This window comes from Argentina silus, assembly GCF_951799395.1.
Source record: "Argentina silus genome assembly, chromosome: 4".
Lineage (NCBI taxonomy): Eukaryota > Metazoa > Chordata > Actinopteri > Argentiniformes > Argentinidae > Argentina > Argentina silus.
Genome location: NC_139658.1, coordinates 23,116,766 through 23,130,750, shown reverse-complemented (window position 1 = coordinate 23,130,750; position 13,985 = coordinate 23,116,766). Strand labels below are relative to the sequence as shown.

The 13,985-nt window shown below is 47.5% G+C and overlaps 2 protein-coding genes across 3 annotated transcripts in view; one reads left to right on the top strand and one right to left on the bottom strand.

The window, feature by feature from the left end:
* Positions 1-739, bottom strand: part of slc45a1 (solute carrier family 45 member 1) — a gene marked incomplete at both ends in the record, with an annotated part of 4,382 nt that extends 3,643 nt beyond the window's left edge. Inside the window, 2 exons of the mRNA XM_083668381.1 lie at positions 13-105; positions 316-739. Coding sequence (XP_083524507.1) covers positions 13-105; positions 316-739 — 517 coding nt within the window. The remainder of the gene's footprint in view (positions 1-12; positions 106-315) is intronic.
* A 1,721-nt stretch (positions 740-2,460) lies between these two features.
* Positions 2,461-13,844, top strand: prxl2b (peroxiredoxin like 2B). Of its 2 annotated transcripts, XM_083667867.1 has the most exons (7): positions 2,461-2,589; positions 3,228-3,432; positions 5,534-5,585; positions 5,947-6,010; positions 6,353-6,428; positions 7,082-7,200; positions 13,327-13,844. In XM_083667867.1, exons 1-7 carry the CDS (start codon positions 2,527-2,529, stop codon positions 13,351-13,353), a joined length of 606 nt encoding a protein of 201 aa, XP_083523993.1. In that variant the 5' UTR covers positions 2,461-2,526; the 3' UTR covers positions 13,354-13,844. The 2 variants fall into 2 exon arrangements, 1 of the variants encoding a protein (XP_083523993.1); XR_014554173.1 differs by lacking the exon at positions 13,327-13,844 and having other exon boundaries at positions 6,353-6,559; positions 7,082-7,096.
* Positions 13,845-13,985: the final 141 nt, after the last annotated feature.

Genomic DNA, 13,985 nt, shown 5'->3' with positions numbered 1-13,985 from the left:
TGCATCCCTTACCTATAGCCAGGGCAAAGATGAAGGGCCTCCTCCTTCCAAAACGGGATGTACAACGGTCGCTCCAAGCTCCTAGAAGAGGCTGGACTAGGAATCCTTGAAGCCAAAGTGAGAAAGGGATGGTGTTTAGAGGCATTCAATAGGCAATGCAGGTGGTAATAACATTATCATGGGTTTGAAACTATTCAAAGCATCCTTGGATATGTTTATGGAATGCTATTCCTTTTTTTCTATTCATTTCTATTGCATTTCTGCTTCTGTTTCACTTAATATGTCTACTCCATCCCTCCTCTTCCAGTCCATTACCCAGTATGGGGCTGATGAACCACACCAGGCTGTAGAACTGATCGGGCAGGCCCATCTGTAGGAGCACGGGGGTGACGTAGGCCGTCTCCATGGCGTAGCTGAACTCAATGCCAAACAGGACACAGCCGTTGCAAAGCAGCTCCGGGAAGGAGCGTCGAGGGGGCAGCACGCTGAGGTCCAGCTGATCCAGGGGGCACGGGGTGTTGGGCGGCGGGGGAGGGGAGGGTCTGATCAGTTTCCGCCGCTTTGGGTGTCTTTGGAAGTTGTTGGCACGGTGACTCAGGTGCCGCGTGGTGGAGGAGGGGAAGCTGACGGTCTTGGGCAGGGAGCTCCTCCAGAGACCGTCCTGAGAGGCGCCTGACAGCCTCCCGCCCGGGCTGGCCAGGAGGGGGTCACTGGGGGTGCCCATTCCTGGAGACGACATCACTCTGGGCCCAGTTTACTCTGCACACACTGGGAAGGTCCTCGTTTAATCAAAAATGCCATTACTATTTGATGAGGGGTTACAGTAGCAAATGAGGAGAAAGACATTCATCTGAGGTAACGTTTATAAACTACACAGCATTGCGCATGTACAGTGGCCCTCATTACAATGTGTACAGTGGCCCTCATTACAATTTAGAGGACATTCAAGATCACTGCGGCGCACATGCTTATAACGGCACAGTATAACGGACAGGCAGATCATGATGATAAGCATCAAGGTAAACGGGACTGCCGTTCCCGGAGAGAACGGATGACATCCCCCTCGTGGGCACGACGCACTGCAACCAATGCGCATGTAGGTAGTGAGGTGCGCAAAACCCATGTGCTCGCTGTCGCTTCGTACAGCGAGATGGTATGCGGCATCTCTCTCAACGGATGCTGTTTCCATTTTAATTTTTCATGGATGAATTTTGCTCTCGCATCAAGCAGATCGGATGGGAGCTGCTGTTATACGCGTTTAGGCATTGTCTAAAAAGGCTATTCGCTAAAAAATCACAAATTATTGACGGTCTATTATAGCCTGCTGTTGTTGTGAGACGCCTTGGAAAGATTAAACACATATCCATATGCCTGTGATTGTGCCTCGGCGTGTTTAGATGTTCAGTTCGCTATAATCACCATCGATGTACTGCTCAGTGACATGACATTTTGTTTCCAAGGTGGAGATTACACAATCGAATTAACTCTGGTCTCAGACAGGATAAGGCGTGCAAATTTAAACATTAAAGAAAATTACCTTTTCCGGGTATCTGGTCATGTATTGCGGCGTACTCTGTTGGTAAATAGGCTACGTCTACCATATTTATGCTTTTATTATATTTACGTTGAATTTAAGGATTCATGTTTTTTTCTTTTGATGTAGTCATCTCACTGCTTTATCCTCCGTCCCTTCTCCTTCCCCCTCTCTCCCTCTTCCCCCTCCCCTCGCCTGTCCCTCCCTGGTCTCACCCGTGACGTCACGACACCCCTCCTGTTTTCCTGCGCCTCGTCGACCTGCAGCATCAGCACCATTCGCAGTCGCAGATGTGAACATCATCAGACGCTTTATTATTCCATCACAACATAACAACATGGACCAAGAGCTATGTAGTCAGATGAACATGTCTCTCATGTAAGCTGAAACGTCCTGAGACCGAAATTGATCTGTTTAATTATTATTATTTGCTGTTGATTGGCTGCTTATCTTAAAACTTTGGAGAAAAGTCCTCCTGGATGAAAAAGTGGGTAATATTAAAGTCTCCCCTCAATACAGACTCGTGCCTATAGGCTATGTGTAGATTAACATCACCTCGGAGCGAGCATGCTTTAACCCTTGCTCCCAACACTTGCCGCACCTTTATGTTGAAAGCTTATGCAACTTACAATGTAATCACAAGTTTTGTGCTTAAGAAATACAGGCAAACTACGTAAAGTCACTGACGACGGTAGTAGATCGGAATTCTAGGTATGACGTCGTTACAGCCTCGAATGCGGTCCGGTTACGTGGATTTGATCGTGCACGTGCTCAACATTGTATAAATAAAGAATAAAACCCGCCCCAAAGTTGTAAAAACCTGTTCCATGATTGGCTGCCTCAGGGTGTCAGGTCAATTATGATTGCACGTTAGGCATTCTGGTGGGCGTGGTCATAGAATCGTACAGTTGTGCAACGGCGAGGGTGTCACTTCAGACAGTTGACAGTTTGCTTTTCCTTCTGACTTTAACCTTTTAACACATTCTTCGGAAATGGCAAAGATTGATCTAGTAAAAGTTGGAGCAAATTTGTTGAAGAGTGCCGTTTCTGGAGAGGTATGTCAACGTGTATTAGCCCTGTGCACAGAGTCGTTTTCGGGACTGTGTTTTGTTGAGGATGGTTTGCAATTGCCCTGTTATCTTATAATGTAGGGAGCAAGCGAGTCATCAGAGCTATTTATATAGTTCTATATTATTATGGATAATTCATTTTACTGCCTGTGGTATCATGTTGCTTTGGTTTGTTGCTGAATGGGACGCACTTTCTGACAGCCCAGGCATGGTATTGAAATGTGTCGTGGAGCCCTCCCCAAACAGCTGTACCGCTCTTGCTGTGCTTTCTAATTCGCTTCCTTTGCTACCAGCAGGCAACAGCAACATGACTAATCTAATGATTTCCCTTCGAAAACATGCTGAGATGTCAAAGCCAGCATTACCTCTTAATTGCAGCGAAGTGTAATTTGCACTCCCTAAATGCGGGACATAATGAGCAAACTGCTCCTCAGGGATGAAACGAATGAAACTGGGTACACAAAATGTGCCTTAATGTATGATTTCTCAGTGGGAGCTTGAATTGAATCTGGCCTATGCAGTCCATCTGGGCACCTCCTCTCCCGTGTGTCGGTGCAACCATCTGTCTGTGTTTTCTACATCTGCACCTCAGAATGGCTGAGTTCTCTGATACTGTATTTCAGAGTGTGGAGCTCCAGTCTCTGTGGCGCGACCGGCCGGTGGTCCTCTTCTTCCTGCGTAGGTTTGGCTGTCAGGTGTGTAGGTGGATGGCGTCAGAGGTCAGTAAACTGGAGCCGGACCTGAAAGCCAACGGTGTGGCGCTGGTGGGCATCGGACCGGAGGAGACAGGCCTGAAGGAGTTCAAAGAAGGGGGGTTCTTTAAAGGAGGTGAGGTCACCATCACTACATACTCTGATTGGCTGCAGAGAAAGGGCCTGCCTCCATCTGACCAGACTCTCTCATGTCAGTTGGGTCCAAATTTAGACCAATAAATGTATATATATAAAAAAAAAAAGTATATATACACATAAGTCCATGTTTATTTTAGCAAACATAATCTTGTCACCTCTGTTTCTTTGAAAATCTTGTGCCTTGACGACATGATAGTTTTGAATAGTCATGTAACGTTCGAGTCAACGAGAGCTTTGTCAGCCTTACACAACGTTTGTTTTGTCCGTAAGAGAGCCACAGGACAGGGCGTGTCACTGGGAGGCATGGTTACGTAGCCTAGCGCTGTAGATTAGATTAGATTAGATTAGATTCAACTTTATTGTCATTGTGCAGAGTACAAGTACAGAGACAACGAAATGCAGTTAGCGTCTAACCAGAAGTGCAAAATAGCAGAAAGTGCAATGAACAGTATTTACAGGTAGTGCAATATATGATCAGTAGTAGTGCAGTATAATATAGTATAGTATAAGCAGTATATATAGCAGTGCAGTATAGCAGTATGTGAGTAGCAGTAGCATTATAGCAGAATAAATAGTTACAGTATGAGCAGTGTAGCAGCATATGAGCTGTATAGGTAATGCAGTCTAGCAGTATATATGTATTAACAGTAACATGAGGTAGATGCAGAATAAATATAAATATGGAATGCCGTATAAACAGTATAAACAAGTATCTACAGTATGTGCAGTAGTATTAAAGAAAATATAGGATATGTGCATTATGTGCATTATGAACAGTATGAACAGTATGGACAGGTATGTACAGAAGAGCAGTGGTATTGAGTAAGAGTAAGAGCAGGGGAGGGGAGTAATAGTGCAATAGTGCAATTGTCCGGGTGGGGGGGGGGGTTGCGGGGGTAGTAGGTTGTCAGGTAGGTGTAGTGTTCGTGTTCAGCAGGGTGACAGCCGCAGGGAAGAAGCTGCCTCTGAACCTACTGGTTCGGGTGCGGAGAGACCTGTAGCGCCTCCCGGAGGGGAGTGGGGTGAAAAGTCTATGGTTGGGGTGAGAGATGTCCTTGACGATGCTGCGTGCCTTACGCAAGCATCGTTTGCCCTGGACAGCCTCGATGGAGGGGAGTGAGGAACCGGTGATGCGTTGGGCAGTTTTCACCACCCTCTGCAGTGCTTTCCGGTCCGATGCCGAGCAGTTGCCATACCATACTGTGACACAGTTGGTAAGGATACTCTCGATGGTGCAGCGGTAGAAGTTCACCAGGATCTGAGGAGATAGATGGACCTTCTTTAGTCTCCTCAGGAAGAAGAGACGCTGGTGAGCCTTCTTTATCAGGGTGGAGGTGTTGAGGGTCCAGGAGAGGTCCTCAGAGATGTGGACACCCAGAAACTTGAAGCTGGTGACTCGCTCCACCTCAGTCCCGTTGATGAGGATGGGGGTGTGTGCGCCAGCTTTAGACTTCCTGAAGTCCACAATGAGTTCTTTGGTCTTCTTGGTGTTGAGAGCCAGGTTATTGTCGTTGCACCACACTGTTAGGTGCTGGACCTCCTCCCTGTAGGCCGACTCATCGTTGTTGCTGATGAGACCGATCACCGTTGTGTCGTCTGCAAACTTAACAATGGTGTTTGTAACAGGAAGAGCGTAACAGGAAGACCCTAACCCTAAGGGCCTATTGGAGCTTGTTAAACAACACTGAAGGTTTTCAGTTAGCCGGAACATTGTTCTGTTTTATTCAGGGGAGGCTGGTGAAGGTAGAAATCTGAGGACTGGAATGGAATGAGGATTCCATTCCATTCCGTGCATTACAATGAGCCCGTCTTCTGATTACACACACTCACCGGCCACTTTATTAGGTACACCTTGCTAGTACTGGGTTGGACCCCCTTTTTTAGCCCATCTGCTTCAAGGTTCGACGTGTTGTGTGTTCAGAGATGGTCTTCTGCATACCTTGGTTGTAACGAGTGGTTATTTGAGTTACTATTGCCTTTCTGTCATCTCGAACCAGTCTGGCCATTCTCCTCTGGCCTCTGGCATCAACAAGGCATGTGTGTGTGTATCATAATCCTCATGACTTCTTCTGTTACAGAACTTTACATTGATGAGAAAAAGCAGTGCTACAAGCATTTGGGCTTCAAAAGGTGAGCTGGGTCTACTTCAGGGGAGGCTGGCGGAGGTAGAAATCAGAGGACCATCTCAGTGTAATGCATGGGTTGGAATGAGGAATGTCTATTTAAAGTTAAATTGACACAGATCTAACATGATTTTACAACACTCTTGTTATTCATTGGCTGCAGTCCATCAAAAGGAAAATCCTTTGCCTAGCCTGCAGATGTAGCCTCAGTGTGACAGATTCAAACGTCTCTTGTGTTGTTAGCTGTGTGTTGTTATCCTTGATCAGTGAATCTATTGGCCGAGGACACCCACCCTAAACCTAACCCTAACACTGACCCTAACCCTAACCCTAACCCTAACCCTAACCCACAACCTTGTCTCTCCCAGGTACAATGCTCTGAGTGTGGTCCCTGCAGCACTGGGGAAGAAAATACGAGACGTGTCTGCAAAGGTATTTGTGAATGTCCCTCTGTCCAATCACACAGCATCATGGTCACCACCTGAGGGGAGTTCCAGTTCAGTCCGTATTTCTTCGCCCAGGCAGTCTAGTGTTGATCAAACAACCTATGTTTACAGATCTGTATCAGTGCTCTTATTGTACATAGCCTAGCTGATAACACACGTGTCTGCGCTAAGGAAGCCACAGCCCCAGAGGGAGGGCGACGGGGTTTGAGAGAGGATATGGAGTTGTGGAAGGCAGAAGACTGAGCAGTGTTGTGTTGTTTGTGCGATTAATTAGTTGTTGTTTTTTTTAATCGATCGACAGCCCTAGTTATTTGTGCTCTGTCCTCAGGCCAGCGCTCAGGGCATCGAGGGAAACTTCACTGGAGACCTCCTACAGAGTGGAGGGATGCTCATCGTTGCCAAGGGTGGGTCGTCCAGACGAAGACGCGGGTTGAAGTTCAACACTTAACACACGTACACACAGGGCCGTCAGGGTCTCACAGCTGTCTCACAGAGCCTTTTATTTTATTTTTTAATGTACCCCTTATTTCACCAGGTAAGTTGACCGAAAACATGTTCTCTGTTGCTGCAACAAGGAGAAGAGTTGCAGGGCAGAGAGAGGGGATGAATGAGCTAATTGGAAGCGGGGGATGATTAGGTGGCCATGATAGTATGAAGGCCAGATTGGGATTTTAGCCGGGATCTCTGTATCTGATAACATATGCTGTTTAACAAAAGGAAGCACTGTTCTATGCAGTATATGAGTTCATATTCTCAGTGGAGTGTTTCATACAAATGCATCAAATGAGTTGCGTTGCCATAGACTCTCCATTAGAGGGCAATGTGGTATCACAACATTTGCCTGTATAGCTTGTTTGAGGGAAATGGATTGAAAATTGTATATTTGTTTTTCTGCACTTGTGTAAAACACTTTGTAACACTGTTTTGAAAGCTGCTGTATAAATACAATTTATTATTATTATTATTATTGTTATTGTTATTATTGTTATTATTATTATTATTATTATTATCTGGTTGGTGGATGTGTGTCATGTGTCATGTGTTTGTGTACCTCCAGGTGGAGAGAAGGTCCTGCTGCACTTTGTCCAGGATTCCCCGGGAGACCACGTACCTCTGGAGGACATTTCCACGGCTCTGGGCCTCTCAGCCAGCGTGCAGGCAGGGCAGAGACCACAGGTAGGTGATGGAAAGGACCATGATCCCACATGAGAGACACGATATTCAGGAATAATCTACGCCTTCCTGCTTCAGTGATTCCTCTCGTCTGAAAACGCACAGATCTGGTCCTGCAGCTCTGAGATAAAGAGATTCTCCCAGGCTAGACACAGTCCCTATGTTGTCACTGCACAGCGATGCTGTAACCCAGACACACTCACAGCCGCGTCAGAGAAAATCTCCTTTATTGACCATTTCACACACGTACGTTCTACCCATACTCAATGATACACATCTCTTTTCAATTTTAGATAGTGCCTGTATCATGGCTCCATTCCCTGTTCCCCAGAATTCCTTTGATCCTTGACAATGGTCTCTCTTACTGCTGTAATTGGATGTTCAGATAGTTTAATGCTATGGCGTTATGAAATGGCTCCCATACGAACCTGACGGCTCACTGTGGAAACAGGAAGAGAACAGATGAGCGGCTCACACACCCACAAAACCATTACTGTCACCTCAAGAGCGTGACTGAACGTGACATTACTGAACCTCAGCAGTGTTTCCTTTTCTGGGCTAAGCTGTTGAGTCATAAGTCATGTGGAGGGGTTTTCTTTTTTTGTGACCCAGTTTATTATTATTTTTAAAAATAGGTTTTTTACTAGTTGAGGTTGCAGGTACAGCAGTAAATGAACAAAAAAAATGTAGAAGGTGAAGAAGATTGCTAGAAAGTTAAATAAAGGTACTACTACTACTACTACTACAGTACTATATATAAATATATATTCTGTATACATACACACATACATACACTCACCGGCCACTTTATTAGGTACACCTGTTCAACTGCTCGTTAACGCAAATATCTAATGGTGTGGGGGATATTTTCTTGGCACACTTTGGGCCCCTTAGTACCAATTGAGCATCGTTTAAACGCCACAGCCTACCTGAGTATTGTTGCTGACCATGTCCATCCCTTTATGACCACAGTGTACCCATCTTCTGATGGCTACTTCCAGCTGGATAACGCGCCATGTCACAAAGCTCACATCATCTCAAACTGGATTCTTGAACATGACAATGAGTTCACTGTACTCCAATGGCCTCCACAGTCACCAGATCTCAGTCCAATAGAGCACCGTTGGGATGTGGTGGAACGGGAGAGTCGCTTCATGGATGTGCAGCTGACAAATCTGCAGCAATGATGCTATCATGTCAATATGGACCAAAATCTCTGAGGAATGTTTCCAGCACCTTGTTGAATCTATGCCACAAAGAATTAAGGCAGTTCTGAAGGCAAAAGGGGGTTCAACCCGGTACTGGCAAGGTGTACCTAATAAAGTGGCCGGTGAGTGTATATACGTACACATACATACTGTATGCTGTACACTGTACACAACTACGCGTACACAATTGCAATGATGATTTTCGGATGTTGAAGAATGTAGTCACCGGTGATGTAACAAAGTAGATACACCAAATAAAAGTTGAATCAGGATAGTTTAATTCAGATCTGGGCTCACAATGGAAGATACATGGTCAATGCACAGTTCCATAAGAGAGCAACGAAGTGGGGGTTTCCTCTTAATTTATAGAGTCAGGTAAACAGTAAGGCCCCAGTAAGTCTGGGAGCAAGGCCCCATGCAGCTGGTCACTATCTCAACCAGGTCTTACGTGAGTTACACCCCAGCTAAAGTTCATCATAACAACAATTATGGTAGTAATTGCAATAATGCAATAATTATGCATCAGTAAGACACAGTGGTTGCCCCTGCTGCCTGCTGATGATGATTTATGGAGGGGTTTTCATTGGCTATGATGCAAGTTAATAATAAAAAGCAATCAATCACAGTCCATAGAGTAGCATTTTTAGTTTGTATATACTGTCAGGACCCAGTGCATTGTGTTTGTTCTTGTGTAACTTTCCTTTCAGAGATTATAATAGAGATGTCACAGAGAGCAGGGGAGGCTGGTGGAGGCAGAAATCGGAGGCTGGGCTCATTGTAATGCACGGAACGGAATGAGGAACGGTATCAATCACACGTGTTTGACACCATTCCTCATTCCGCCCCGTGCATTACAATGAGCCCAGCCTCCGATTTCTGCCTCCACCAGCCTCCCCTGAGAGAGAGAGAGAGATTATCATCTTCATGTGTTGTTTATATTGCCAGCGAGTGCGTTTGCATTGCATTGGTACAGCCTTGCATCTCCACCCATCTATTGTTGGCCCCCTGGACTCGACACAGCACGGCACGGCACCGCAACAACACAATAGCCACAGGAAACATTGGGAATTATGGCCCAGAACAAATAAACAACAGTACAAGAAAGTGCCTGCTGGAGTGCTGGTGACATCCTGTGATTGGTCAGGGGAGAGTGCAGCGTGGTGGGGTCCCACGGGGCCCCGGCATGTGGTGAGGCGATGTTCTTCCAACAACCAGCGGAGCCAGGGCCTCCTGTGGGTGCCGTGGTAGCACCCCCCCCCCTCACCCTAACCCTAACCCTAACCCCCCCCGGGACATCTCAGAAGCCAAACAGATGGTCTTCTCAGCACCCAGAGGAACAGAGCGGAGCTTATGTTGTCTCGAAAGAGTGTAAAAGAGTTTGGCTGGAAGTCGGCCTTGATGCTCTTCGTCTTGAATTTAATGAAGGCCCCACCGCGGTATAAGCGAGCCTTGTGGCTAAGTGGCGCATTTCACAGATAACAGCCAGGAAAAGACGGCTGTCCCAGAAAACAGGAGTTAAAAGTGATTTGGCCGTTTGATAATCAGGTTAGACTTCGGACTGATGCAGTAGGAAGCCAGCGAGTGACCCCGCTGTCGTCAGTCCTGGGAGTGGCCATGTGACCCCGCTGTCGTCAGTCCTAGGAGTGGCCATGTGACCCCGCTGTCGTCAGTCCTGGGAGTGGCCATGTGACCCCGCTGTCGTCAGTCCTGGGAGTGGCCATGTGACCCCGCTGTCGTCAGTCCTGGGAGTGGCCATGTGACCCCGCTGTCGTCAGTCCTGGGAGTGGCCATGTGACCCCGCTGTCGTCAGTCCTGGGAGTGGCCATGTGACCCCGCTGTCGTCAGTCCTGGGAGTGGCCATGTGACCCCGCTGTCGTCAGTCCTGGGAGTGGCCATGTGACCCCGCTGTCGTCAGTCCTGGGAGTGGCCATGTGACCCCGCTGTCGTCAGTCCTGGGAGTGGCCATGTGACCCCGCTGTCGTCAGTCCTGGGAGTGGCCATGTGACCCCGCTGTCGTCAGTCCTGGGAGTGGCCATGTGACCCCGCTGTCGTCAGTCCTGGGAGTGGCCATGTGACCCCGCTGTCGTCAGTCCTGGGAGTGGCCATGTGACCCCGCTGTCGTCAGTCCTGGGAGTGGCCATGTGACCCCGCTGTCGTCAGTCCTGGGAGTGGCCATGTGACCCCGCTGTCGTCAGTCCTGGGAGTGGCCATGTGACCCCGCTGTCGTCAGTCCTGGGAGTGGCCATGTGACCCCGCTGTCGTCAGTCCTGGGAGTGGCCATGTGACCCCGCTGTCGTCAGTCCTGGGAGTGGCCATGTGACCCCGCTGTCGTCAGTCCTGGGAGTGGCCATGTGACCCCGCTGTCGTCAGTCCTGGGAGTGGCCATGTGACCCCGCTGTCGTCAGTCCTGGGAGTGGCCATGTGACCCCGCTGTCGTCAGTCCTGGGAGTGGCCATGTGACCCCGCTGTCGTCAGTCCTGGGAGTGGCCATGTGACCCCGCTGTCGTCAGTCCTGGGAGTGGCCATGTGACCCCGCTGTCGTCAGTCCTGGGAGTGGCCATGTGACCCCGCTGTCGTCAGTCCTGGGAGTGGCCATGTGACCCCGCTGTCGTCAGTCCTGGGAGTGGCCATGTGACCCCGCTGTCGTCAGTCCTGGGAGTGGCCATGTGACCCCGCTGTCGTCAGTCCTGGGAGTGGCCATGTGACCCCGCTGTCGTCAGTCCTGGGAGTGGCCATGTGACCCCGCTGTCGTCAGTCCTGGGAGTGGCCATGTGACCCCGCTGTCGTCAGTCCTGGGAGTGGCCATGTGACCCCGCTGTCGTCAGTCCTGGGAGTGGCCATGTGACCCCGCTGTCGTCAGTCCTGGGAGTGGCCATGTGACCCCGCTGTCGTCAGTCCTGGGAGTGGCCATGTGACCACGCGGGCCTGCCAATAAACACAGCGTCACTCACAAGGCCCCTATCTCCCTCTGGATCAGCCATGGACATCCTACAGTTGTCCCCCAGGGTTGGCCCCCTGCCCCCTGCCTCCTGCCTCCTCCTGCCCACGGTGCCCTTGGCCAGGGGCCCCAGAGGTTAGGGATATTGTTCCACCGTCTCCCTCAGGAAGGACAGGGCCCCTGCGGACGGGGCTTGATCCAGGGACCAGCCTCCCAGTCCTCGGCTTGCCTCTTGCTACGCTTTTCTCCTGCTTACTAGAACATTGAATTAAGTTTAATGTCATTTGACTTTTTTGGGAGATCTATCGTCTGTTGTGCGTCTGTGGCTGGGTCCCAGAGCTATGGCTGTTCTGTTATCAATGACATTTAATTAGAGTGTTTCAGCCAACACTTAGCTGCCGTCGTTGGCTGTAAATCCTTGCATTGTAGCATTCCTTACAACCTCTAAAAGATTTAATTTTCCCTCTTGGTCAGAAATAGGTTACAGGCTCTGCATTTCTGAGTAACCACTTTCATAGAAAGTAAGGTTGCATTCAGAAAAAAAAAAAGAAAACCCATCAACGTCACTACATTGTGTAACGCTCATTCGTTGCTGTCAAACCTCAGAGTCTTATTTTCTAGCTTTTCTTCAGGCTTAAGCCCATCAATAGATCATTGTCCTTAAATTCCATATAGATCAGAAAGCCAAAACTCAGTGAGAGGCACAAAAAAAAAGAGAAAATAAAAACACTGTCTGTAAAGCAGAACAGAGACGCTATGCCAGAGTTCACCTTCATTGTAGTAAAACATTTTGAATTTATTGCATACCACGATGCAACACGTTATTGAAAACAGGATGCAGCTCCTCCTGTATTTGCACTTAACTGAATACTGCCCACTGTCCTGCTGGACAGGGTGAGGGTGAGGGTGAGGGTGAGGGTGAGGGTGAGTGCTTCACCCTCACTACCCCCCTATACTAACCCTAACCCTGAGACCTCTTCACCCTCACTACCCCCCCTATACTAACCCTAACCCTGAGACCTCTTCACCCTCACTACCCCCCCTATACTAACCCTAACCCTGAGACCTCTTCACCCTCACTACCCCCCCTATACTAACCCTAACCCTGAGACCTCTTCACCCTCACTACCCCCCCTATACTAACCCTAACCCTGAGACCTCTTCTCCCCTGCTACCCCCCCTATACTAACCCTAACCCTGAGACCTCTTCACCCTCACTACCCCCCCTATACTAACCCTAACCCCGAGACCTCTTCTCCCCTGCTACCCCCCTGTACAAGTTCTCTCCTGCTAATAAAATATATATTTTTTTTTAAATTAGCCTACTGGCATTACGACTGCCAATGGCCCCTGGTGTGAGCATTGATTACTTTGTCTTATGATGACTGTTGGATAGATGATTCATTTACTTAAACAAATGTATTTGTTGTACGTCGCTTTGGATAAAGGCGTCTGCTAAATGCCGTAAATGTAAATGTAAATCTTAACACTGCTATTGCCACTTCCTCTTTACTCTGTGTAGAACCAGAGGGAGGTAGAACTCATACTTTCACATAATAAACGTCCGACAACAGTAGCTACTGTACCGAGCAGAGAGTATTATAACAGAGCAAAGCCCATAGATAGCCTTTAAGACTGATCATGTGTATTTGGTGCCAAATCTAATGATCCTCTTTTCATTAAATTCTTGAGGTCTTGAGTGTTGAATGATTCTGTTGGGTTTTCATGAGTATGGAGCACATGAACAATATCATTCTTCTCTCGGCCCGGGGGCTATAACAAATACTCTGTAGAACCATTCCTTAACCTCACTCTGTCTTCAAATGCATTCTAACCCGAGTGTGGTTCCAAATCTGTGGGTGCTTTTGACAAACTCCTGACTTTCGTTAGTGATATCCATTGGAGTTGGCTGAAACACATGCAGATCTGCAGCCAAGTGTTTTCTGTTACAGTATAATCCATGTCTCTCCATCTCTCTGCCAGTGTAATGATGATGTGTGTACGAGATGAAGGCCCCACGGTCCTTTGACACCGCAAGTGCACTTTGGGAAGTTGACAGAGGAGGACAGCCAGGGCCGCCCCTGGACAGCCTGTGGCCAATCAAGACTCGGAAATCTAGACGGAGTTCTGCAAAGCAGCATGATTATGATTTTAAACAGTATTGTAGTGAATACCCCCAACCCTCTCTTGAATCAAATCAGTTTTTTAATTCCTGATTAGGTACTTTACTACCTGCTCACTTCATGTTTCCAGCCTCCTTATCGTTACGTATTTCTACAGTATGCTTATGGAAAGTAGATCTCTCAGGTTATGAATATTGAGAAATAACAATATTTAACATTTTATGATACGTTGGGTAGTTTCACTGATAGCCAACAAATGCCTACCTCAATACATGCTGTGACAGGCATTTCTTGGATAAGAACTTAATTAATTTAAGCTTTTAGATAAGATCATTTTTATAATAATCGAGTTATTACTTGAACTGAACTGTGTTTGAAGCTGACTTTTATATCTGTTCAACTGACATTGTGTTCTCTTTTTAAATGAAACTATGTGGTTTATTAAATTATAATAAAGATTGAATCAACATACTATACGGTATGACTCGTTTTATATACACAAATACATATTGAAACAAC

Coding starts and splice junctions, on each gene's coding strand:
- prxl2b (XM_083667867.1), top strand. CDS start 2,527: ATGGCAAAGATTGATCTAGTAAAAGTTGGAGCAAATTTGTTGAAGAGT. Junction 3,433..5,533: donor AGGGGGGTTCTTTAAAGGAG/GTGAGGTCACCA, acceptor CTTCTGTTACAG/AACTTTACATTGATGAGAAA. Junction 5,586..5,946: donor AAGCATTTGGGCTTCAAAAG/GTGAGCTGGGTC, acceptor TGTCTCTCCCAG/GTACAATGCTCTGAGTGTGG.